Genomic DNA, 25361 nt, shown 5'->3' with positions numbered 1-25361 from the left:
GCCCAATCCATTACCACCCATCTATAATTGAATAGAAAATATCAAAGTTAGTCAAATATTACATAGGTTGTCTTTGTTTTATGTCGGAAAAAAGAAATATTTACCTTGTCTTGGTGCGTAATCATCAGGAAATGTTAAGATGCCTCACTTAAAAAAAAAAAAAATCTGGTTATGGAGAAACCATATTACTGCTCCTAGGCCCAATACATTACCGCCTATATAATGAAATGGCTACTTGTAGAAAAAAATGTTTCAAAATGGAAAAGTAGCAGACTTGATCTAAAAATAAATGAAAACAAACAATGGAACTAAACTAGAATGGGAAAAATTCCCAAACTTTAGAAGCCTAATGTCAAATGCTATAAATGATAACAATTGAATAGAAAATATCAAAGTTAGTCAAATATTACATAGGTTGTCTTTGTTTTATGTCGGAAAATGAAATATTTACCTTGTCTTGGTGCGTAATCATCAGGAAATGTTAAGATGTGTCACTTTTTTAAAAAACATACACTTTCTGGTTATGGAGAAACCATATTACTGCTCCTAGGCCCAATACATTACCGCCTATCTATATAATGAAATGGCTACTTGTAGAAAAAATGTTTCAAAATGGAAAACCAGCAGACTTGATCTAAAAATAAATGAAAACAAACAATGGAACTAAACTAAAATGGGGAAAATTCCCAAACTTTAGAAGCCTAATGTCAAGTGCTATAAATGATAACAATTGAATAGAAAATATCAAAGTTAGTCAAATATTACATAGGTTGTTTTTGTTTTATGTCGGAAAATGAAATATTTACCTTGGCTTGGTGCGTAATCATCAGGAAATGTTAAGATGTGTCACTTTTTTTAAAAACATACACTTTCTGGTTATGGAGAAACCATATTACTGCTCCTAGGCCCAATACATTACCGCCTATCTATATAATGAAATGGCTACTTGTAGAAAAAAATGTTTCAAAATGGAAAACCAGCAGACTTGATCTAAAAATAAATGAAAACAAACAATGGAACTAAACTAGAATGGGAAAAATCCCCAAACAATTGAACTTGTTTCTAAATGGCCAGCCATATTTCCAAAGAGCACTTTTACATGTCAATTCTCCGAAGACCTCTGGAATTGGTCTTTGGTATCTGGCACTGAGACGCTAGCAAAAAACCTTACTGCTTTTCCCAGAACTTTCTGCTAATTCGAGATTGGATTTCAATGAGAGGCAAAGTCCACACCTTGTCATGATGTGCCGTGTATTCCGGGGTCATTATTATACTTTTTACAATGTACCACTTGTTCATACACATGTACTCTAGGTGGTGTACGCGTCTATTGACTGGGCCGCTGTTTTGTAGTAGAACATTGCAAAGATTCCAAAAAATCTGCCTTTGAGTGTAGGCGGGTGGAAAAAATGTCATCAGCTAGGTAAACAGCTACACTAGTACATGTACTATTTAAGTGACAATGTAGGCCAGGGTTGTCTACCTTTTTTTTCCTAATATAAAGTGGGCATTGGTCCATAGTTGTAAACACTTGTTGTATGTAGTACTAGTTAGGTTATTATATACAGGTAACAATAAGATTTTGTTCTGTTATTGTATTATTATTTCATTTGTATGTATATATGTGTGTCATTTAACATGCAGATTTTATGGCAACAGTCCATCTCACTATTCCCATTATTAAGAAAAACTGGCAACCAAATATTGTAATTTTACTGAATTGTTGCAATTGATGTTATTGTCCCTACTTACAATAAAAGTTTTTTATTTTAAATGTACTTCACCTTGTGTATTTTTTAACAGATTTTCTCAGTTATTTGAATTTTCCTATGATTAGACAGTGACTAGCTTAGATTATTGAGAACTAACTGCCATTTATATTTCCTAACTTTCCTCATTTGCCTTTTTTAAGTTTAGAAAGAGTATGATTCATACCCGCATGATCAAAAATGTCTAATTTAATCCCTTAATTGTCTGCTACGGACGTGCATAAAAGTCAGACTTGGCATTGAATGATGTTTGCTGTCATTGAACTTTGATTGAACGTCCGTCCAAGGCTGTCAATGGCAGTCAATGAGTTAACTTTATGTAGTTCAGTGGGCGGGCGCTGAAGTATCCGCCGCTGGCTGCGGGAAAGCAAATGTTCCTCCAGTCTCGCACTACCTTCCTTCACAGTCACTCAGTCAGTCAGTCAGTCAGTCAATCACGTGAAGCTTTTCAATACCGGGAGCTGCTGGGACCGGTTTTTATCAGCTTGACTAGGATCGGAAGCGATAGAGATCAGAGGAGGGAGGCTCACGGACGTCGCCGTCGGTTACGGCTCTGGAAAACCTGGGTGTTTTTTGGGGCAGGGGGGTCTGTTTGGAATGTAGAGCATCTGTTTTGTGTCGTCGGCTTCTACTCTTTTTTTTTTTTTCCGCTCGACCTGCATTTGACGCACGCAACGCAACCAGGTAACGCTCCAGTTTCTCCACTTGTCATTTGCTCGTCTGGTTTCACCATCAGAATGACACACAAAAGTTGATAGATGGCTCGTTTACGGCCATGGTGATAATTGACGGAAAGTGGGACGCACTTGACGTGTTTACCAGGAATCGTTGGGGCTTGACTAAGAGATGGACAGTAATAAACTTAGAAAAACCGGTTATTTTGAATGGAATTAAAACGAAAAAGAACAAAAAAATGTCAAACCACAATGATTGAACTGAATGCCTTTTTTTGGCATTGTACTAGTACAATAAAATTTAAAGTGCGCACGTCAGGTAAGTGGTTATAAAACTGTTTATATGCAATAAAAAGTGAAGTAGTTTAATAAAATAAGGGATTTACTATCTGTACTAAATAAATGCAAATGGAGAATTATTAACAAGTTTTTGTGCCAGAATTTTTGTCAAATATTCAATATTATGATTTATATGGGATGCTTGTCGCTGAAATCTAGTGTTGGAACTGTCAAGACAATATTGGGGGGTCTTGGACTAAAGTTTTTTTGTCAACTCCATGAGATATGAAAGAAAAAAATATCAAATACTGTATTTCCTATTCAATATTTGTCTTGCTACATTCCTCGATGACCCATAAAAGACTACGACTTTAACCACATACAATCATTTACTGTATAAAATCTTGGCACGTGGGCAAAAAAATGGATATCTCCAAAAATGGCAATGTACACAATAGTGGCGGTCTCTGGAATTAAAAGCCACGCCATCAGTTCGTCACTATACGTCGTAGGCACATATATCGGAAGATATTTGGCCGTTTCGGATGACTCGGACGCCAGTCGCCAAGAGACACGTGGGTGACGTGCGGCAACGACAGCTGAGCCGGGTCGCGGCGCGGCTGACTCAAGCGAGCTACTGGCCGCGCCATATGCTGCTTTTGCATCATGCCGCTAAACATTTGCGCCAGCTTCATGACTCCTTCTGCTCCTTCTGGAGCAGCACTTCTGTCACTAAGTTGAACTCAATCACAGTGTTAAATTTTAAGCATAGCTAAGGGATTCCTAAATACTGAGCTGTGCTGCGGGAAATGAAATTAAATTGATTTACGACTATATCTGTCGGTGATGCAATCCCCATCACATTTCTGCATGTGAGACTGATTTTCAGATCCGGAAATGAATTTATTGTATTTAGAAGGTGGAAAAATAGCATTGTTTTGTTGTTTTTTCGCCACCCAATTTTTGATTATTTTTTTACGTGCAACGGTAGCTACAAAATGCCATTTATAAACGTGCTGAGTTCTCAGCATGTCCGACTTTTCAAATCTGTTGGCAGCCAACAAAGAATGCTGCGGTGAGGGTTAGTTAACTGATGGCACCGAGCCTCCTCTCTGATGTTACGGAGCATGTTGTGGAAAGAAGGGGGGGGCGGGGTGTTGAGAAGTAGGTTACTGGGCCATGTCCTGCAAGCTTAAACGGAGGAGGGCTAGGCGGAATATCGCTGGAGCTGCTTAGTGTGTGTGTGTGACTGGCCAGGCACAAATGGCCCAGGTAGACATAGAAGCTAACGGGCTATGGCTGTCCTTTTAAGGAAAATTATACATTGTCATTTAAAGAAAAAAATTAAAAAGCTTTACTATATATGGTCATTTTTTTTAAAAAGCTTTACTTTACATGGTGTTTCTTTAAAAGCCTTACTATACATGGTCTTTTTAAGGCCTTACTATATATATTTTTAAAAGTCTTACTATGCATTGTCATTAAAAAAGGTTTTACTATGATATATTGTGGCTTTTATGTCATGATAACGAGGTGTTGTGATATGACGCATTTGGTGAAAAAAAGATACAACTATTATCTTATGTCTTTAGCTTGAATTGAAATGAAACAAATGTGAATTGGGTCAAACCAGTGTAAACAGAAGTGGCATAGTAGTATACTATATTTGGCATATTTAAGACTATATTAAAGTGGCATTGGTTTGTTATTAAAAAATACTGTGAGCAATGTCACTCATTGGGTTGTTTGTGTTATGGTGGGGATTAAATGAGTTGTTAAGAACTATTATGGGGTGTTGAAAATGGAACTAATGCTGGAGTTCTTATAAATGACATTGTATGGCTATCTTTTTCCACTGTAATAGTAATCTCTACATTTATGCATTTATGACAGCTGTCTTTTTGGACAGCAAAAGACTTAAGTCAGTTTTTTTGCTGATAAAAGTATGAGCTGTAGCATGAAAACATCACTTGAAGAAAGCGGATGAATGCATGGAGGATTCTTTGTCCTTTTTCTTTTGATGAACAAAGGTTGAATGGAGTAACGTCAATCTCTTATCAGACATTTTCTACTGGGCTTATCCTGTTCAGGGTCATGGCGAGTGGAGCCATTGGCACACATATTTATACCTTATGTATTTATTTGTGTCATCTACATGGTGGCATTTTGGGAGTGAGAAGGAAACGTGATTGCCGTCTTTTTTGGGGGGAGGAGACTTTTTTTAGTGAAGATTTACGAGTTTGAGGAAATGTCAAAAGTTGCGTCATGATTTTGTCAGCGTGTGATGATATCATCAAGCCGTTGATTTACAATGCTACACTTTTACGCTTGTAAATGAAAAATGTCGAACACAACCACAAGCGTTGCTATTTACTCCACACTATTGCTTTGCTAAATCACTTCTAATGATGTATTTATTTTTAATAGCGTGCTCATCCAACCCAAGTATCGGGTTGGTTCGCGGGCCGGACCATTTTAAATATAATATTTAGATTATTTTTATATAAATGGATTAAAAGAACTGGATTAAAAGCCCTGTATATTCTGTTTTTTTATAAATCTAAAACAATGTTTATTTGAGCTATTTTTTATCTATTTTTAGATTTTACAAAATTATTTTTGAACTAAAAACACAGTAAAAATGGATTAAAAAAATATAATTATTGATTTAAAAAGGGTAAAATCAGGAAATTGAATATACATCTATATTCTTTATTTTAATTTGACCCTAAGAAGGTCAGCACTCATGATTTAATTTCCCGGGCCACAAAAAAATGATGAGGCGGGCCAGATTTGGCCCTCGGGCCGCCACTTTGACACCTGTGGTTGGGGGATAGAAATTTACCTGAAGCTAGTCTCATTCTGAAAGCAAAAATTGACCATGTCTCTCTGGGCAAAGGACGTCAACGAGCGGGGGAGGTCAACGAGCGGGGGAGGTCGACTTGGGCTGGTTTGCTTAATTGAAAGATACAACTGCTGCTCTGTAGGAATTCTCTGACAGGCAATATTGGAATAGGTAAAGTCAATTCTTGGCCCTAGCCCAAGGACTTATGTCAAATCTCTAGTTACTGTGTCGCTTTGACACCGCACTGAAAGCGGATATGGAGTAGCACCTTCCCAAGATTATACAAGTACATAAACATAAGTCTTTGTTGCATATTGGCTTTTAAAAACATAGAAAAGGGTCACTATGAATCACAACTGTTTGGATGGAGAGTTTGAAAACTAGGACTTGTATGTTATTCACTTATGGTGGATTTGCAATTTTTCTAGGAGTTCTGGCAGGGAATTATTATGGTTTCAGAGCAGTTAATTTGCCTCCACCCATTTCATTATAGGCACCTGTGTAGGATGGCAATTGAGGCTTTTGGGGGAGGGGGTGGTTCTCCATTTAAGAGGAGAAATGAAAACACAAGAAGGGGATGAGATTGTGGACACTATTCATTAGTATTTTTTTTTTTTTTGCTCAATGTTGATGACAAGTTAGTGAGTCATCTCAGAACTGCCATTTATTTTCAAATTGTGCTCTCGAAGACAAATGACTGTGCATAAAACCCGAATTACGCCTGACCGTGAAAGTAGGTTAATAACATCTACATTTTTAATGACAAAAAGAAAAGCCATCTAGATGGGAGGAAGGGAAATAATTACACTGTTTCCTTTCCGGTCTGAGACATGGATGGGTTCGGATTGGTGAAAAATTAAAAAAAGGATATTATTAAGGCTATGTTTTGTGTTTAAATCTATGGCACGCCCTTTGCAAAAGAAGATATGAGTCATAAATAGGTCACACACGGTCAAGTGGCAAATTTGATTTGTCACGGACCTTTGGAATACAAACTTTAGAGTCCCGCCCATTTTTCTATTGTGACCTGGAATTGTCAATGAAAAGTTGTGTCAAACGGGGGTTTATAAAAACAACAAAAGTAGTGTGAAACGACTATCATATTGATACAAAACAGACATATGTGAATAAATCAATGTCAGTTGCACCCTTAAGAACACATAGTATAACTTAAAAATATAATTTTTAGAGGCAACAAAGACATAAGTATCTGTCTGGATTGTTTCAAAACTGTAAATATTTCATTCTTCACGATAAAAGAAAACTAAAACAGTAAATACTTTGTGAATGCTGTATTCTTAGATAATTGATCACTATCTTTGTAATGACGTAGTCTTATTTTAATGTGGAAAAATGATAGTAGTTTCTCAGTTCTCTTCCAAATGCAAATTTAACGCTACAATGTCCGAAATAGCAAAGCCGAGAGCCATACAACGACAACCTGAATGATCTTTTCCTTCATGCTGCTTATCTTAAAGCCAAAAACAACACAAGACAACGATAGCAAGAAAAATAAAAGATGAAATCTCCTTGGCCGCTCACGCCTGAGCGAACGAAGGCCCTAACAGAGGACAATGAGTGCAGCAAGATTGGCGACAGCGGCAAGGTCCGTGACGTCCGTACTACCAACTTATATAAGCACAAATGAACATTTGGTCTGTCACGCTTACAAGGTCAAAGACGATGACACGAATACCAGTCATAGTCTCGAGAGTCATGTGCCGACGACATGACCCACCCCAGATCCATTTGAAAAGATTGGGAGCCAAGTGCGTACGGCATGGAAGCATATCATAGCAAGTAATAGTTGAGGCCATTCAGGCAAAACTTCATTCATGAATTACAAAGTACCTCAACCAACGAGGCTCATTTATTTAGGCTTAAATTAACGAGTGTTGCAAGGCAATCAGTCAGCGTCAATGAGACGAAACAGAAAGTCGACTTTTCTAACTGCAAAAACACTCTTAACCGGAACCACAACAATATCACAATTTTTCTCAACCTGAAACACAACAATGCAATTTTTCTTAACCTGAAACACAATATATCATTTTTTCTTAACCTGAAACACAATATACATATTTTTCTTAACCTGAAACTGAGTATATAGCAATATTTTTCTTAATCTGAAACACAACATTGCAATTTTCTCTACCTGAAACACAATACAGGATTTTTTCTTAACCTGAAATAGAAATAGAATACAGTACATTGCTATTTACAATATACAATATATTTAAAATACACATTTTTAGACTGAGCTCATTGAATTTCTGATAAAATTTCAGATAGATGAGACATCTATTACGTCAATACTAACAAGGAGCTCATTTTATATGAAAATACTTCTATTTATGCTTTCTTTCCTTGCCTTTTTCTATTTAATAAAAGGGCCACATGCGCCTTAGAAATATGAAAGGCAGGGTTTCATAACAAGGAAAAGGCAAGAGACAGGAACGGAGGAGACGTAAAGTCATTTTTTCCGTGGCCTGCTTACAAAAGGCGGATTGAATTCACTGGACGGAGTGAAAGAGGCTCTGCTTGCGCCTCTTTCACAATTACCAGACAGTAAATTCATGGAAAAAAAGAAGGAAAAAAAAAGCCTCTTGTAGTGTCTATTGATTAGGGACGCTTGTCCATTTTGTTTTGTTTGAATAGCGCTCTCATCTTCACACAGCCGATAAATGGAAGTAGAAGAGACGCCACGGTAAAGATGAAGCGACATTGCCCTTTCCACCCGTGCCCTAGAATCGTGACCCACATTTTTTGGTGTGTGTGTGTCTGTGTGTGTATGTGTGTGTGTGTTTTTTCTTCCCGAGACAGACGTCACACAATAACGGGCTTGGAATAATGTGATGATTCATTGCAAATTGTCCGCATCGTATACTTGAAGATTCTTGGGTGAAAGAATATTTGCTACAGACGTCTGCTTTTCTCATCTTATGAAAGAAAGAAAGCCTTTTCATCAATTCATGCCGCGTCAGAAGAAGAAAAATGTTTGGTTAGAGAAATGTAGACTGAAATTCACTTTGGGCTTCAAAGGAAAGGAACTATATAATGTTTGTTTTTTAAATACATGGAATTTCTGTTATGGATATTCATGAATTTGGGTCATTTGTTATGTCAGAGTACTAGTCAGCATAACATGGATATGATTTGGAAAAAAATGTCATTTATTTTACTGTTTTAAGTCAAAAAGTAGAAGGTATTAGTGTAGTAAGTATTCCCAATTACAGTCTTCTAATTAGTCTTCTATTTATATAGTCATGTCAATTACTAAAGAGTCAAAATCAAGCAGCTTTTCGGACATTACTCTAATTTTATAACAATACAATATAGATTTTTTTCTAATTATGGATTTACCAAAATCTGCAATGATTCTTCCATTCAAGAGACTAAAACTAGATCCATTTAATACAATATGTAGGCATTTCCCACCAACACACACAAAAGGCCAGGTTTAACTACCTGATATATCATCACCAAAATTCATACCATTATTAAAAAGCTCACGGGACAATATAACAACATATAAGGAATAGATTATTGTATCCCAGAGCTGTGTGGCTTTACTGGGGAGAAGGAGACACGGCACGCGGTTTCCACGGCAACAGAGGGAACGGCGTCGATGGTAATTAATGACAGAGGGTCACGATGACATCATCAACACGCCGGAAAATACGTGTGTGACAATCTTAATCATTTATTTTTCTTGTGACGTTAAAAAGCGGAGCCCGAGCGAGTGGAAGGGACAGGATGTAAAAAACATAACAACAAAGCTTTTGTTATGTAGTCGGCTGCTTTTTCTGCGAGCAGGAAATGTCATGCTATTATCTAATAGCAATAGCATGACCTACATAAAAGAGCAGAACAAATCCCTGTGTAGGCGGATGGTGAATAATGCGGGAAATGTGGGAGATCTTAATGAATCTTGGACTTGGTCTCACACGATGACGCATCATTTGGCTTCAACTATTTTGCTTCCCGTGCCGCTTCCTCTCGCTGGCTTTATTCGTTGTGTTTTTTTCACAATAACAATATGCTAATTTGTAAAAAGTGATTCATAATCATGTTTTTATTGTCCTTGTTAGTGTAATTGTGGCTATGTTTATTGTTGTCAATTTTTAACTATAGGTTTGTTTTGGGTCTAGTTGGTATATTACAAATAAAACAGTTTGGAAGTTGAGTGCAGTTTCAGCTTATGTACTATTATTAAAATAAAATAAAAATAATAGCGATTTGTAACCATACATAATTATCATAAATATTCAAACTACTGTATTTTCACAACTATAAGGCGCAATGCATTATAAAGCGCACCGTCAATGAATGACACTTTTATGTTTGTTGTCAATTTCAATCAAATAGGTGTGTGAATGGTTGCACAATTATTTGATGAAGAATTGATGTTTTAGTCATTATTCAAAGCGACAAATGAATGGTTCTTAGTTTGTCAAAAGGTGAACAAGAAGTTCCCTTCACGTGATAACAAGAGTGAATATTGACAGTTGTATCCAGTGTGACGGACGGGTGGACGGACGGACTTTGAAAGCAGTTTGCGGCGCTTCCATTGAAAGGGAGAAGTTGGACAAAGGTTACCGATATGTGATTGGACGCCAACACCTCAAAGGGAGTGTCGTGTAGTTTGTCTTTGAGGGTGCTAATATTATATTTTACAATACAATACAACTGTCAGGAACATTTTTTAGTGCTGACTGGATGGCACATTTGACTCATGCAACTTTGTAAACGCCTTGTTTAGATTAAAACTAACTTTTATGTCATCAAATGAAGGGTTTGGTCATTTTGCATGTAATCCGCTGGCAGTTGGATTACGTTTTGCTCAGGTTGAGCAACGTCTTGACACTTTTTTGGGATAAAGAGCGCAGACTATTTTTGAACGGAACCCCCCTGCTGATGAGGCAACGTTAGACTGCCGGTTTGGTCCAGACTGTGATGTCTTGGCAACAGGTGGTTGTATTTTTATAACGCTTTATGTGAGCATTTTTGGTTTCTCCGGAAGATAAATGCATGGACTACAATGTTAGATAACTTCAAAAAAAGACCCTGGAATACATGAACAAGAGGCTGGAAAAGTACAAATGGATGGTCCTTTTACAAATGCAAGATATTTCAAGCTGAAAGCGACAAACCATCTGCCTTATTTGGAATTTAATGTCTGCAACAGGTTTCAACAACCGTCTGGAAAAGTTGACAAGTGCGACTCCCTCCAGAAGGGGAAAACCTGTCCATAGTCTGCCTCTACGACTCTTAAAACCCTTCTCCCGGCCCTCTATTTACACTTTTCTCAAGTTCTCTTTCAGCTACGAAGCAACCAAAACATAGAAAGGCAATTGACCCACATTTGGCCACTGGGAAGTTGTAAAAAAGCCGGCATCGGAACCGACGCCAGTTGGGGTTGTTGTTATGCTCAGGGGATTAAGCGGCCGTCCCCTCTTTCTCCGATGAAAATAAAAGGTTTACAAAATCGGGGTCAGACGGGCTAATCGGCTGCCTGACGGAGGGACGGACTACTAACTTTTTGTGTACGTTTCGCCACATTAAAAAATGAGCACCAAAATGCAGAGTGTCAACAAATGTCATTGAGCATCAAAGCACGTGTTAAAGATTACAAGCTGCCCCCTCCCCTCTCTCTCTCTCTCTCTCTGTTTCTCTCTCTTTCGCTCTCTCGTTCTCTCTTTTGCTCTCTCATTCGCTCTCCCTGGCGGTGCCTCCAGCTTCTTGCTGTTGTCGACTATCGGAGCTACCAGCTGACCTACTTTCTCCCCCTCGCAGCGCGAGTGCGACTCGCCGCTGTTTACGAGTCCAGCTCGCGACCCATTGCGCTTATCGCTTATATTCCCCTCTTTTTTGCACGTCGGGGTCGCCGCGAGCGCGCCGATGGGTGACCCTTTTCCCCATTAATGTCCCTTATTAAGTCGTTATGCAATCTGACGCTTTTGGGACCGCGTGCGAGAAGACTGCGCAGTCTTTTACTTTGCTGGGGATTAAAAGACCATGAGTGCTTTGCCGATGGTTGTTTTCTTCCAGATGCCCTTTCTTTGAAAGGTATGTGGATTTGTTTTTGTTTTTTAATTTGGGCTGGGGATTTCGTGGCAACGCTCAATGTGAGCTGTCAAAATTCAAGTGGATGCAGTCATGCGCAAAAGAGGAATCTTTTTGGAGACTTAAGTTAATTATTTCTTACAGGAAACACCCTCGGTGTGCGGAAATTTTGTACACATTGTTGGATGTGTGCTGAGTTTTGATTGACACCACCATATGTTTATTTATGTGGTGTACGTCATTGCACATATAGAACAGAGTGCACTCTTGTGATGTTTTCCCAAGACTAGGGGGGAAAAAGAGGAAGCCAGTGCTCAAACATCAGCTGTCATATACATATATACATATATATTTGTATCCCTATTTAATAACAAAGCTATTTTGGGGTGTATTACTGACAGAATGGCTCAACTCTAAATACAAATGTCATTTAATTAACTGAAAACAACTTTGAGTACCTCTGCCAAAGCTGTTATGTATTTCTAATTAAGAGGACCTTGCGTTTTGTTCTCCATTGGAAGTAAATAATGATGAAATCTACTATTGTAGGGCTTAAAAGGGTTTTGGACAGCAGTGACTCCAAGCAATTAATCAACTAAGTCAATTAGTACATTGATTATGGGAGCACTACTCACATGACAGGTGGCAAGTTAGTCTGTTCTTTTCAGAGGAACACAATTATATCATATTTCTATCTACATATTGACACTATTGAAAGAAAGCTAGTAGTAAGAAAAGGAAATTTAAGACAAATCACAATTAATATATCTCAATTTATGGCGACCAATCAATTCCAAGACAAACAACCAATCACTCAGGGCTAAGGGCGATTCAGAGTATACAACCAGACTACTACAATGTTTATGGGATCTGGGGGGAAACCAGAGTAGTGAGAGAAAACCTACACAAGCCCAGGGAAAACATGCAAAGTCCATATGAGAAGGTTCAAACCTGGGATTGAAACCCTCAATCTGAAATGAGCAATTGGCCAATTTTTCCTTCAATCATCCGATCCAACCGTCACTCAAGACCACAATGCAACACAACCCAGCTAATAGGTTGGCGTGGTGAATGCGCAAGCTGACATGAACTGAGTGCCCTGGTTAGAAGCCATTCCACCTCCGCCATCGCCTTCCCACCTGATGACATGCGTGGCAAAGCACAGAGGTGAGATTAGTCACTCTGACGCACCCCACCAGAAAAAAAATGGGGGTGGATGATGAATGACTGTTGGTAGAAGGGAAGAACAAGATACCACAGAACTGTCCATGCTGACTTGGGTTAACCATGTTCCCCAATCTGAGACTTGTTCTGTTGTTTTCAATGGCCGAGCTTAACACGCTCTCCACAAGATGTGCTCCATCAATAACGTAATTTATTGACTGCATGTACTGTACTTTAGGCCACTGTCACTGGATGCCACCTTTGGCCATTGTACTGTAACCTAACCCACAGCGTTTCCTGCTCACTATGCAGTACTAGACGCAAGCTATAGCATCAGACGCTACACAGAAGCAGAGTTTTTAGGTTTTGTATTCACAGCAGCCCGAAAGGTGTTCGGGTTCAGTCTGGATCAAACTGATTGGTGTCAGTTTGAATGAGTTCTCTACACTTTTGGAGATGATTGAGTGCATGGGTTTATTCAGATGCGACGCTCCAAAGGTTACACAGGAGTATCCCTCAACTGGGTTGTTGAATGATTTTTTTTCTTCTTCTGTCAGCGGCATGTTTAAACAGCTCTAATCCTTATACGGCAAACATCCCTGGTTTATTCTTGTCGGCTGTGTGGACTCAATCAATTGACAGAAGGGAAGGTAGACAAGTGGTCCTAAATCCTTTCTACTGGGATGTAATATTAACTGTAGTCTATCTGGATGCTAAACAAGATCTCAATCTGAAGAAATATTGTTCAATTGGGAAGAGTGAACATTTGCATGGTGTCGAAAAGCCCCCAAAATGGAGGCGTCCCTTGAGCACAAGGTGTTGTTCTGCAATAAAGGTCAGAACAAAGCCCGTCGGGACACTCCAAGTGGCAGTTCTTATGTTGTGGGGAGTTCAAATCTGCACTTTAGCTCTTGAATTAGGAACTTGACTATGCTGACCTCTCGCACTAGTTGAAAAAAAAACCTTTGAGCGCACATGTAACCAGACGCTCATGTAACCTGGCAAGGTGTGGTTTTAACCTCGATACGGTTAAAGAATGCAGGCTGATATGTAATGGCTTCACTTTACACTATTAGTTGATGTTGTAGGGGTCTTCTCTAAAATCCTACATCTCAGAGGAGCACATAAATGTTACATTGTCACTATAAATCATGACTAGTGAAGTCCTCCAAGGACATTTTGAGTCTTTCCTACCCAAAACACTACCTTACTATCACTCTTTCACTCCCAGGCCATGTACATATGGATGTAATAATCTAAGAATATGTTAAAATAGTCCATATAAGCTATATTAAAATAATTATGGTTGTCTAATTATTCATTAAGAGTCTATCACGGTCAATGGCCCTGAACGAGGTATTATTGTATCATTAACCAAGATCATACATGCGAAACTAACTGTTTCTAGTAAAAGAATAACGTGAAGAGATGCATAAATTGACTGGAAATTTTGCAAATGAGTCGTTGAATGCAAGAGTGATATGACGCCTGCAGTATGTTAAAACTGGATCACCAGTGTTCATTCCACACCTTATGTAAGTGTGCCACACAGGTGTCAAGTCATTCATAGAAAGACACTGCCAACCAGTAATCAAACTGACAAGTGCGTGTTATATGTAAAAATGGAGACGGAGTGATTTTTCGTTGCGACCTGCTGATCTGCAAGACTGGAAAAGTTACTCTTGTTTTTAATCAAAGCGAGAGACTGATGGGAAAAAAATCGGATATAATGACTAATACAGCTAATTTATTCCTGATATTAGATTATATAGTCAACTGGGTCAAATTGTGGTAGATTTCCGGTCAACTACAAATTTGGACTGAGCAAAAACATGATCATTCACAAAATCCCTAGGCATTTTACTCATTTTGCCCAAATGCAACTTTAAACACATTATAAACGGTGACGTTGCCTTATACATATAACTAATGTATTCCTCTTCAGGCTTTTCATTTAGATAAATTGCTACGGAAATAGCCGTTAACGAGTACTTCCTCTAGAGACCGTACTTCCACGTCACCGAGCAAAGCGCAAATGCAAATAATTTTGCCGGGAGCCACTTCATCTAGCAGCCGAGGAACACATAACACAATGTTATTAGTATCCAGCAGATCTACTTATTTGTTTGACTAGGTCATGAATATCACTGTTTCCTGAAGAAGTCGAGAGTGTTTTTTGTTTTTTTCCCAGCTATTAATTACATTTAAAAAATGTTGATGCACAATGAAAGAACATGTCGATGATGGGGTGTTTCTATTCTGTGTGTTGACAGGATTCGGCCTTTGTGGGGCTGCCGGTGTGCGTTAGTTTAGTGTGAAGGTGTGGTCAGATGAGGTCAGCGCAGATAAGAAACCAGAAAAGGCCTGGATGGGAAAGAGCGTGAGGATGGACAATCTTTCCGACTTCGGAGGCCCGTGTCCTTCTAGCCGCAGAGACTGGGAGTAAGTATCAAAACAAACTACAATTTCTCTTATTCGGAGATTACAGTTGGGAAAAAAATGGTGTACAACGTACAGTTAATCTGTCTAGATGACCTACAATATGTTGATTTTATTCGAGATGGTGATAGCATGAACATGTGTGCTAAAATGACCAAAGAACACGATTCTTGTTGAGTAACATCTGACAGATGTTGAAGTCAGTTTCAAGGGTAGATTATCGCCATCAATGGCAAGAAACAAAATGATCATTCCCTCCACATTTGGGAAAAATCTCAAAGAAGCAGAAGGAAAATACGTCAATTTGAATACAAAATCCATGTTGTTTTAAACATGAACTTGTGGCTTGATACATATTGCGATAGCCAGGCTCATCATAAGAGAAATAAACGGGTCTGTTGCCAGGTAACAAGAGATTGTATTTTAGTTTGGAGAGATTTAAAAGCCTTTTGCATTGTTTAACAATCAGGGGAAAAAGAACTAGATTTAAAACATGTTCCCCCATCTTGCTTTCAGTTCCAGCAGCTGCATAGATGATTTGATGGACGAAGATGAGAAAGACAGGGCAAAAAGGTATGGCAGAAAGATCTAGACGTGTTCCTGATTTGATAACTGACCTTTTTGACCTTTGTCTCCACGACTAAAAGGGCATCTCGGAACAAATCGGAGAAGAAAAGAAGAGACCAGTTCAATGTTCTCATCAAGGAGCTATGCACCATGCTACAAGGTCAAGGACATCCTCGCAAGATGGACAAGTCCACCATACTACAAAGAACAATTGACGTCCTACAGAAACAAAAAGGTTGGTTGGAGGATTTAAAAATGCAAGTGGTGTTGGCGTTCCCTTGGTTACGGTGGTCAGTCACTTATTGCCCTAACCCGCACTTCCTTTGCAGACATCAGCGCCCAAAATGAAACGTGTGACGTGAGGCAAGACTGGAAGCCTTCCTTCCTCAGCAATGAGGAGTTCACGCAGCTCATTCTTGAGGTAAACCAGCCAGAAGATGCGCTCACTACACTGACATGACTCTCCTCCCGATCATTTCAATATGGCAAACTGGGCAAAGTCTTAATATCGGCTAGCCGGCATTTCAGCTTACAGGTACTGCGGTGCAGGTGGACTTCGGACAAACAAGTCAACAAACTCTTTTGTGGCTTTCTTACAGGCGCTTGATGGTTTCTTGATAGCGTTAACCACAGACGGAAACATCATATACGTTTCGGATAGTGTGTCGTCGCTTATTGGACATTTGCCGGTAAGTGGAAATGGGGAAAGATGTTTTAATTTGCTTAAAGTGCAATTTGAATGAGGTTTCTATAAATGATTAGTTCTTAAACTGATCTGATTTTTGAACAGATATTCAATTGAATTTAGAACATTGAATACAATAAGATATAGGTCATATTTACTTTCAAGAGTTCAATAAGGTCAAGTCAAGAATGTCTTGAAAAGATGAATTTACTATAAGTCATCAATTAGTCAATTAATCTTGGTAGCCTCACAATGAACTCCTGTCTAAGCCAAATTGGAAATACCAAGGATAGAAAGTCAATGATTCACTTTACAATGTCATTTCCGAAAGACAAAAACTGTGAAAAACTGCAAAAAAACCCCACTAAAACAGTAAAAAAAGACATGCAAAATCTTGAATTTTAGTCTTTATACCTTTGTACATCAATAGTAGATCATGAGTTGCGGCCTGGAAAAACGCAAATAAATGCCTTACTCGTTTCGGTTGTCTACTGCCATGTTTGTCCTATCCTTTGTTTTGTGTAAAACTGACCCTCTTTTTTATCCTTCGGCATCAGTCAGATATGGTGGACCAAAATATCCTAAATTTCCTTCCGGAGCGAGAACACGGAGAAGTGTATAAACTGCTCTCGTCCCATATGCTGATGACTGACCCTATTGCTGCTGACTTCCTGGCCAGTGAGTTGTCTCTCTGCACTTTGTCTGTCACCTCCTCACGGTTCGAGACCGGTCGCCAAGCGTTAAAAATACCCACCACAGGAATACATACATTGGATTCCGTCAGGTCTGGAGGATATTTTTAAAAGCCCCAAAAAGCAGGTTGCGGAATTGGGGTCGCTAGTTTATTGGATTGCTGATTTGTTGGGCTATAATTAGTCCTTTTAGCTAATAATAGTCACATGCTTAGTATCATAGTTTAGACTTTTAATCACTGTTATGTTAACACAGTAATCCCCCAGCAATGAACTATCCAGAGCTCAAGGCTTTGACCTTAATCCTGCATTACTATTGGGCTTTTCACAGAAACAGAGACGTGACTGACTAAGCTTGAAAACAGTTACGGAACCAAGCGTCATTGGGCCGGATGCAATTCACTAAAAAATGTTAGCTTAACTATTTTTCTATTGGGCGGTACGGTAAATAAACTTACCCGCTAACAAAGATAACATTGTTTTGGTCAAACATATATTATGTTTTTACAAAGGCTAGGTACTGAATTGTGTGAAAGTAGGTCAGAAAGCGATTGACATACTACAAAAAAATGGACTTTTTCAATCAGAACAAAGCTGAAACTTATTTTTGAAAGTGAAATCTAGGCTTCGGACTGTCCGATAGATTAATTTTCATGTTGTTTGTAGGTGAGGCACATGTGGAATTTTGCTGTCACCTTGCCAGAGGGAATATTAATCCAAAAGAACCACCCGTCTACGAGTATGTCAAGTTTGTCGGAGATTTCAAGTTTCATAACAATGGTGAGTGCCAGTCTAGACTGTATCGATTCGCGGAATGGTGTCATTTTTCGTAAACACGGGTGCTGTTTTCGTTTGTCAAAGTGCCTACAACTTGTAACGGGGTTGAACTGACATTACCCAGAAGTCTACAGTCGTCAACAGAGGAGCAGGTCTGCCTCATTGCTACCGTTCGTCTAGTCACGCCACAGTTTTTAAAGGTGAGACGTCTTGGGTTAATCTGAGTCAGCATTATTTAACACTTGGAAGCGGCGTTAATTAAAGCGTAACAAATATGTCACTCAACTTTGCCTGGAGGCTTTTCCAAACACACCTCGAGACTCGGGAAGTCCCGGTTGCCTATTTATTCCACGTGTGAAGCAATCTTGTTACTTTTCTTGCAGTAAAGACAGAAATGTTTGTTCTATGGCTTTTGCTTTGAATTGCCTTTTGAGAGTTTCCAAAGATAAAACTATTTCGCTCCAATTGAGGATGTTTTTGTGGTAAAAAATGACAGGACTAGTAATAAAGAAGATGAGTTTGTGCTGCCTGGTAGCTTATTCAGGCTTCCTGCCACGCTTGAGTAAACATTACTTGTTGCAAAGTCATTAACGCGACTTCCCCTCTTTTTTCATAGGATTTGTGTACAGTCGACGACCCTTGCGATGAATTCACATCCAGGCACAGCCTTGAATGGAAGTTTTTGTTTTTAGATCACAGGTAAATGTCCCTGACCGTAAGAACTGTGCTCTAATAGCTTTCTGATACGCTTATTGTTACATTTTATTTCTTTGCAGAGCTTCCCCCATCATCGGATATTTACCATTTGAAGTTCTGGGAACATCTGGCTACGATTACTATCATGTGGACGACCTGGAGCTTATAGCAGAATGTCATAAACAATGTAAGTAAGGCACTCTGTTATACCACTGAATCTATCTATTTACATATCACCGTTCTGTCTTGACTGTGTACATTTTTCTCACCAGTAATGCAGTTTGGAAAAGGTAAATCCTGCTATTATCGCTTTCTGACCAAGGGTCAACAATGGATTTGGTTGCGGACCCACTACTATATTACTTATCATCAGTGGAACTCCAAACCCGAGTTCATCGTGTGTACACACACTGTTGTCAGGTGAGGCTATTTCATTGGCAGGAGAAGAGTACTTCTTTCTCTGCCCCGGGATTAAAGATGTTCACCAGGCTGCGTGACAAATACGCCAATCTTTTTGTAATTCAGTTACGCGGAAGTACGAGCGGAAAGGAGGCGAGCCTTTGGCCTGGAGGAACTGTCTCCACCCGAGATTGCTCCCTCTTCCGTCAAGGTCAATCAAAATCAAGACATTTGTCAAGCCCAGTTCAATGGTTTGAGCCCCTTGTTGGTCTGCTAAATTTCAGGCCCAGGAGCTGTACTTGGACATGTGCTCCACAATGGACCCTCCGCGAGAAAGACACAGTGGCTCGGTGTCTTCCCACAGCTCTCGGAAGTCCTCCCACACGGCTCTGTCAGACTCGGCATGTGAGTCATCGTAAAGCGCCAACTCCCTCCACAATAGCTCAGCATAGATGCTACTCCCGTGTGGCCGCAGAAATGCCGCTAACCCTCACGTATTCACAACTATAAGGCGTACTGCATTATATGTTATGTGCAATATATCAATGCTAATTGTTTATGCAAGTGTACAATTTGTCTTCTCTGCAGCAGCCAATTCGTACACAGAGATTTGCACACGATCGTGGCAGTCGGCGTCCATTGGAACCGACAGGACGGCTGCCAGACTCCAAGTTGGGAGTTCAAAGGTCAGTTTGTACAATAGTTACGGCCGTGTTGACAGATCATTAAACAACTGTGACATACAGTCAACACAATGTATAGAATAGTCAAATGGATCAAACTTATACCATTTTTTACTTTTTAGAATGCCATCCAAAGACAAAATTCCTTTGACCTGGTTCCCCAAGCGAGCCTCCCCCATTCTCCCCCATGCAGCAAGAACACAGCAATGGTGAGTGCTTGGACTTCCCTTCCTGTCATTTGTCTTCCTCTCTTTTGTTTATGTACGTGCAGTGCTCTTAGGGCTATTTTACTGCTGTGTGCACGTGGCGAATGTTTCCTCTCAATTGTGTACATTGTCTTCAGGTTATATACCATTATGTCCACAAATTAAACTGCAGCTAGGATCTTTTTCAGAATGGAACCTACTCATATACAAATATATATGTAAAATCCTCATTAAAAAATGCATACACACTTTTTTATCCATTCAAATCCATGGTAATATGTAAAGATTTTCTACAATGGAATACAAGAGGAATCTGGCTATCTGGAGATAGACAACTATTGTTTGCATGCAAGACATTATGGGATACAGAGAACTAAATGCTTCCAATATTTTCTGTGAGACACTATTTTAAAAATCTAGGCAGGTGCTAACTAAAAAACAATCTGTATAAACTTTGTTTACAGCAGCAGCAAACGCAGCAACAGTCGAGCATGTTCCAGCTACAACAGCCTCAGCTAGGCGTCATGAACCAACTGAAGGAACAACTGGAAGAAAGGACGCGAATTCTACAGGCCGATATCAAGACGCAGCAGCAAGAGCTGCACGACATCAAGGAGAAGCTTCAGCTGGCTAATCTTCAGGTAAGCAACCAAACCTCCGTCCATTGAATCTCATTCCACCGTGCAGGTGCATCCCACGCTAAAAGTGACGAATGTACATGTCATCGACGTCAATTAGCCCCCTGTTGTCGAAGCTTTCACAGTAAGAGGGCAAATGGCCCCACCAAGAGGCGCCTTGCAAAGCAAATTGACCCACATTTCGTTGGTATTTGTATAAGAGTGATTCAGTTCCCTTGTGACTCAGAAGGCACCCCGTTGCTCGTGTTCTGAAAACATGCACTCTCTCATTAAAAATTCAACATGACAATTTTTTTTCTGCTTGTCTTTTAGATGTTGCTACAGCAGCCTATCCACAGTGAATTTGGCCAGCAGCCCCAGCAACAAGGCCCGGGCAGGCCGGCCTCACAGAGCCAATCGGGAATCACCAGGCAGCACGCGGGCCAACCAAAAGCGTCGTCCTGTAGGACCCACAGTTCGTCCCCTCACTCGCTTCTAAGGGAGAACGCTTCCCCCCCAGCACAGGTAAGTCAAACTTCAGTCAGTTGTGGATGGACTCCAGTTTTTGTTTTAACATGAAAACTATTCCACAGGTCCAATCAAGGATCTCCCGGACTGGCCAGGTGCAGTCAGTCAGCTTGCCCATGCAGACAAACACCAGTTTGACCATGCCCTTCTACAGCAACCCCATGATGTTCTCTCAGACCAACACGAGGCCTCTACAAGATGCAAACCAAAGACACACGGACAACGACTTCAATCAAGACGGACAACTACGGTAAGATCTGAATCAACCATGTACTAAGTATTTGCCAAGCGGAAAAATCCTTTCCAACATCCAATGAAAGAAAGCTCTTTGTTGATAGGATGCTCCTGAACCAACCAATGCAGACTCTGGTCCCCACCAGCAGTGGTTCCACACAGCCCTCCCAGCAATGCAACATGGGCATTCCCCAAACCATGTGAGTACTTTTTGCCAACCTCCACGGCAGGCCAACCTCTGCTTATGACTCACCCCGAGTTCCCTGACCACAGATACACATTGGAGCAGCAGATCATCGCACCGTCGTTCCCGGTGCAACAGGTCAACTGCAACGCTGTGCTGGTGCCCTCTCAGGTGTTCACCTCACCTATCATGATCCCGCACAACAGCTTAATCTCGCACCCGTCTCAGCAAGGCTACCAGGCCCAGCCTCAGGCCGCCCAGCACTCCCTACAACTGCAGCAGCCCCAGCAGTTCTTTCAGGTACCCTATCAGATTGCTTGGTACGCTAAAAAAGCACTCACTCATAAACCTGAGCTAATTTCCATTCTGTTTTTCTAGATGACCCAAGGACTCGTACACAGCGGCTCGACGCCATCATTCTTACATACCGCCAATATCCCGCAACAAGGCACGGTTGGATACATCCAGCAGCAGCCGACGCCGCAAAGCCAACAGTCGCAACAAAGACAATACCAACATTCCCAAAACCAGAACGCTAATGTTTCAGACTTCAGGAACATGATAACGCGGTAGCACTCATGAACACGCCAGAACACCGCTGCTGGAACTTAAACCGACGAGAGCGACCCGAACAGTTGCTGCGAAGCCGCTCACCCTCGAAAAGGAAGTAAAACGGAGACGGCGCCTTTCAACTAGCTCAGTTGTCAGCAAAACTAATGGATTTATCACCGTTGTCACCAGGACACGATGTTCATTTCGTGTCTGTTTGCACTTTTGGTACCACTCCCCACCCAATAATAGTATTTATTTTTGCCTATAAATTTAATATTAAATGTCCCTTCGAAGCGGTGAGATTATTGTCCTGACGACCACCTTAAATTCAAACCATTTTCCCAATGGGCTCTTTGCACACGCCATTGGATATTTTGCTGCTTATTGTTTTGCCTGATTTGGATTTCTGCCCACGGTTGCCAATCGTGAGCCTTCCAAAAAAGTATAAATGTTGACATGTTCCAGGGTCTAGCACTGTTAAACTCAATGGTGATTTGGAACCCAACTTGTAGTGCAAGGGTGGCTAGGTCCAGGTCTCGAGGACCCTGATCTGTTTTCCATCTCTACCTAAGCTTCTGGACCTCTTGCTGATGACAGGGTCATTCGATTCAGGTGTGGTAGAGGAGGAAGATATGAAAACCAGACTGGATAAGGGCCCTTGAGGACTGGAGTTGGCCACCCTTGCTGTAGTGCATAACCACATACAAAGACTAGTTATTTTTGGATTTGAAGATTTGCCAAATTGGGTGACAAAGTCCTCTCACTAAATAAAATTGAATAAAGAGGGCGAGAGTTTAGGTGCAAAGAGCCCATTAGTCGAGCACCCCGCTATCTCGCCAAGGGTATAATATATATATTATAAAAACTAAAGAAAGACTTCTTTATGAGCTGCTCACTTGTTAAACAACACAATGGAGGATGAGAGGTTGTCTAATGTGCCTTTGAATTATACTACTAGTGGTGCAGTTCCAATGTTGTCTGACTACGGCTTTAAAAATCCTGCTCAGGTCCATTTGGAATACCAGGTTTATTTTCATGAATCATAAAATATATTTTTCCCCCATATGACATTTAGATTTGTATTGGTATATATATATTTATAAATTGGATGCCTTTTGAAACTTAAACTTGGCCCCTGGAACCAATCAATCAGCAATGCTTCTATCATTATATTAGCCATTTGTTTATTGTAAGGGTACAGTTTCTTGAGATTATGATTCATTTTTAAGGGTCACCAACGGTCTTAAAGTCTTACACTCACCTTATTGCATTTGAATCACTTTATAACTCACTCATCAATTTTAACAGTTGAACAGCTAATGAACTAAAAACAAAATTAGCTACTATCTAAAATCATCTACTTCTTCGCACTAAATAGCTAGAAAATCACCCTTCAATATATTTTATGGCTTTTGCCACAAAGCCCGGCTCTAAAATAACCCAAAAGTTGTGCCTTTACAAAGATAATCATGCTGTATTAGTTAATAGTACACACACAAGTATATTGAAAACTTTAAAATGTCCTTACCTGTACAGAAGCGGAGTATGTTTGGCTACTCAATAGTATGTATTTATTTTTCTGGTTGAAAAATATGAGGCTACTGTTATTGAGAGGTGGTTCTAGTACATACATTGGTTTATTGTTCAGGGTCCATCATGTACACTAGTGGGGCATAAAATTGCATCATTTCAGAACATTTAGAAAATTTGTTTCAACAACAACATGGTATGAAAGTGTATTTTTATAGAGATGCGAAAAGATAATTTTAAAGACCAAAATTTAGGAATTTGGAAGATAACATTTTAAAAGTTTTGGAGGAAACTGGCTATTTTATTGTATTTTATCCCCACTGTTAAATATGTAGCAAAAGCTTCATGTGTAGTAAAAGAAATTGACTGAGGATTTCTCTAAAGGCACAATGTCACTTCTTGTAGTGGATATTGATCTCATTACATTGTGTGCTTGTCACTAATTGGATAATTGGTGGGGGGTTTTGTTGGTGTGTTTAATAGAAACATACAGCAGGCTGGAGAGTGTGTATGCAAAAAATGGCTGTGCCTCATTGTTAAGTATTTATGGGATGAGATGAATAGCTGCTAATTAGCCAAAAATCAAACTGTGCTTTTGTTTTTTGTTTTGCACGTGAGTCAAAATTCAAGTCAGTTCCATTTGTATTTACATTCAATTCAGATTCAGTAATTGAGTTGGTTGTTTCACTGCAGCAGTTGAGGGGAAAAACAAGCCTGGTAGACACTTTGAACAATGTGCAATGTCGCTTTGAGAATGTTATGTTGTATATTTTACAAGGTTTCACACAAAAAAATGTCTATATTACACCACAGATGGTACTGTGAAAATGATCTATATATATTTTTTAATGACCCTGACATTCCTCCAAGTGGAGATGATAATTATTCCACTTGCAATCCAGATTTAAGACTTACGAATGTAGTGTAACTTGAGACACAACCACTGAGGAAAAAAAAAACTCACCGGAAGAATTTAAACCATGCATTTATGTACTTGTTTTTGTTGTTTTCTGTTTTTTTTTTTTTGATGGTCGAGTTTAGTTTCAACATCCTGTGGTTGACCCATGACTTCATAGTTTAGAAGCTAAGCAGTGCCATGCTATAAATATTTATTGAAATAAGAGCAGTGAAGTAGGACATTTCAATAAAGCTATATTGCTAATACTTGATGAAGAAATGGGTGAGTGACGACCGACAAGGTCCGCAAATGTGGAGCCTTCCAGTCAATGATTTGCCTTGCGTTGATATTTATTTGCCTTGCGTCGTCGATGTTAAATAGTACTCAATTTGTACTCTCTCACTTTGACTGGCAGTGCAGTTAAAGCTGAAACTTAAACATCCCTATCTCCCCCTGACGACTGGATGGAAACATGTTTTTTTTTAATTTACCTTTATCGGTTCACTTCATGTTAATATTCAACTCTCACGGGTACAGTTTTCAAAATACATCACCCCCGCGACCCACGCTTTTGGCTAAATGGGCTTTTCCCCTTTGAGTGTAAATGTTTCTGTCAGGATATTTTTTTTTCAAGTGATGTTTTCAGTTTGTACAGCATGTGAGGAAATGAAGGCCAGAAGCTGAGGAACACTAAAGAACTGAATTCTCCTGCTAAACAGCCATTGCTGCTGCCATTTCAGTGCAGAAGACACATGATGACTATATTGTATATTAGAATGTACAAAAAAACTAGATGATATAGTTTATTTTCTATGTATAATAGAATGCACATGTATGTTACATAATTTTAAAATTAAAGTCATTTTGTAACAGATAA

The 25361-nt window shown here is 39.7% G+C and overlaps 1 protein-coding gene across 3 annotated transcripts; it reads left to right on the top strand.

Annotated features, from left to right (window-relative positions):
* Nucleotides 1-2146: 2146 nt before the first annotated feature.
* On the top strand, nucleotides 2147-25361 carry npas2 (neuronal PAS domain protein 2). 3 transcript variants are annotated; one of them, XM_077740160.1, is made up of 22 exons: nucleotides 2147-2453; nucleotides 15071-15239; nucleotides 15753-15809; nucleotides 15884-16038; nucleotides 16133-16224; nucleotides 16403-16492; nucleotides 17046-17166; nucleotides 17847-17960; nucleotides 18042-18157; nucleotides 18574-18656; nucleotides 18734-18840; nucleotides 18926-19073; nucleotides 19179-19263; nucleotides 19337-19457; nucleotides 19641-19738; nucleotides 19858-19944; nucleotides 20409-20582; nucleotides 20892-21083; nucleotides 21152-21336; nucleotides 21425-21520; nucleotides 21594-21804; nucleotides 21883-25361. In XM_077740160.1, the coding sequence occupies exons 2-22, from the start codon at nucleotides 15166-15168 to the stop codon at nucleotides 22075-22077; spliced, it is 2601 nt and encodes an 866-aa protein (XP_077596286.1). In that variant the 5' UTR covers nucleotides 2147-2453; nucleotides 15071-15165; the 3' UTR covers nucleotides 22078-25361. The 3 variants fall into 3 exon arrangements, with proteins under 3 accessions (XP_077596286.1, XP_077596284.1, XP_077596285.1); XM_077740158.1 differs by having other exon boundaries at nucleotides 20406-20582; XM_077740159.1 differs by lacking the exon at nucleotides 2147-2453 and adding an exon at nucleotides 11285-11636 and having other exon boundaries at nucleotides 20406-20582.

Source organism: Stigmatopora nigra, chromosome 19 (assembly GCF_051989575.1).
Source record: "Stigmatopora nigra isolate UIUO_SnigA chromosome 19, RoL_Snig_1.1, whole genome shotgun sequence".
NCBI lineage: Eukaryota > Metazoa > Chordata > Actinopteri > Syngnathiformes > Syngnathidae > Stigmatopora > Stigmatopora nigra.
The sequence above is the reverse complement of the archived record's forward strand: the minus strand, read 5'-3'. Positions and strand labels throughout refer to the sequence as shown.

Excerpts from the sequence above, each read along its gene's own strand:
- npas2 (XM_077740158.1), top strand. The coding sequence starts at position 15,166 with ATGGGAAAGAGCGTGAGGATGGACAATCTTTCCGACTTCGGAGGCCCG. Across the intron at positions 15,810-15,883 it reads GAGAAAGACAGGGCAAAAAG|GGCATCTCGGAACAAATCGG; the intron begins GTATGGCAGAAA and ends CACGACTAAAAG. Across the intron at positions 21,805-21,882 it reads AGCCCCAGCAGTTCTTTCAG|ATGACCCAAGGACTCGTACA; the intron begins GTACCCTATCAG and ends CTGTTTTTCTAG.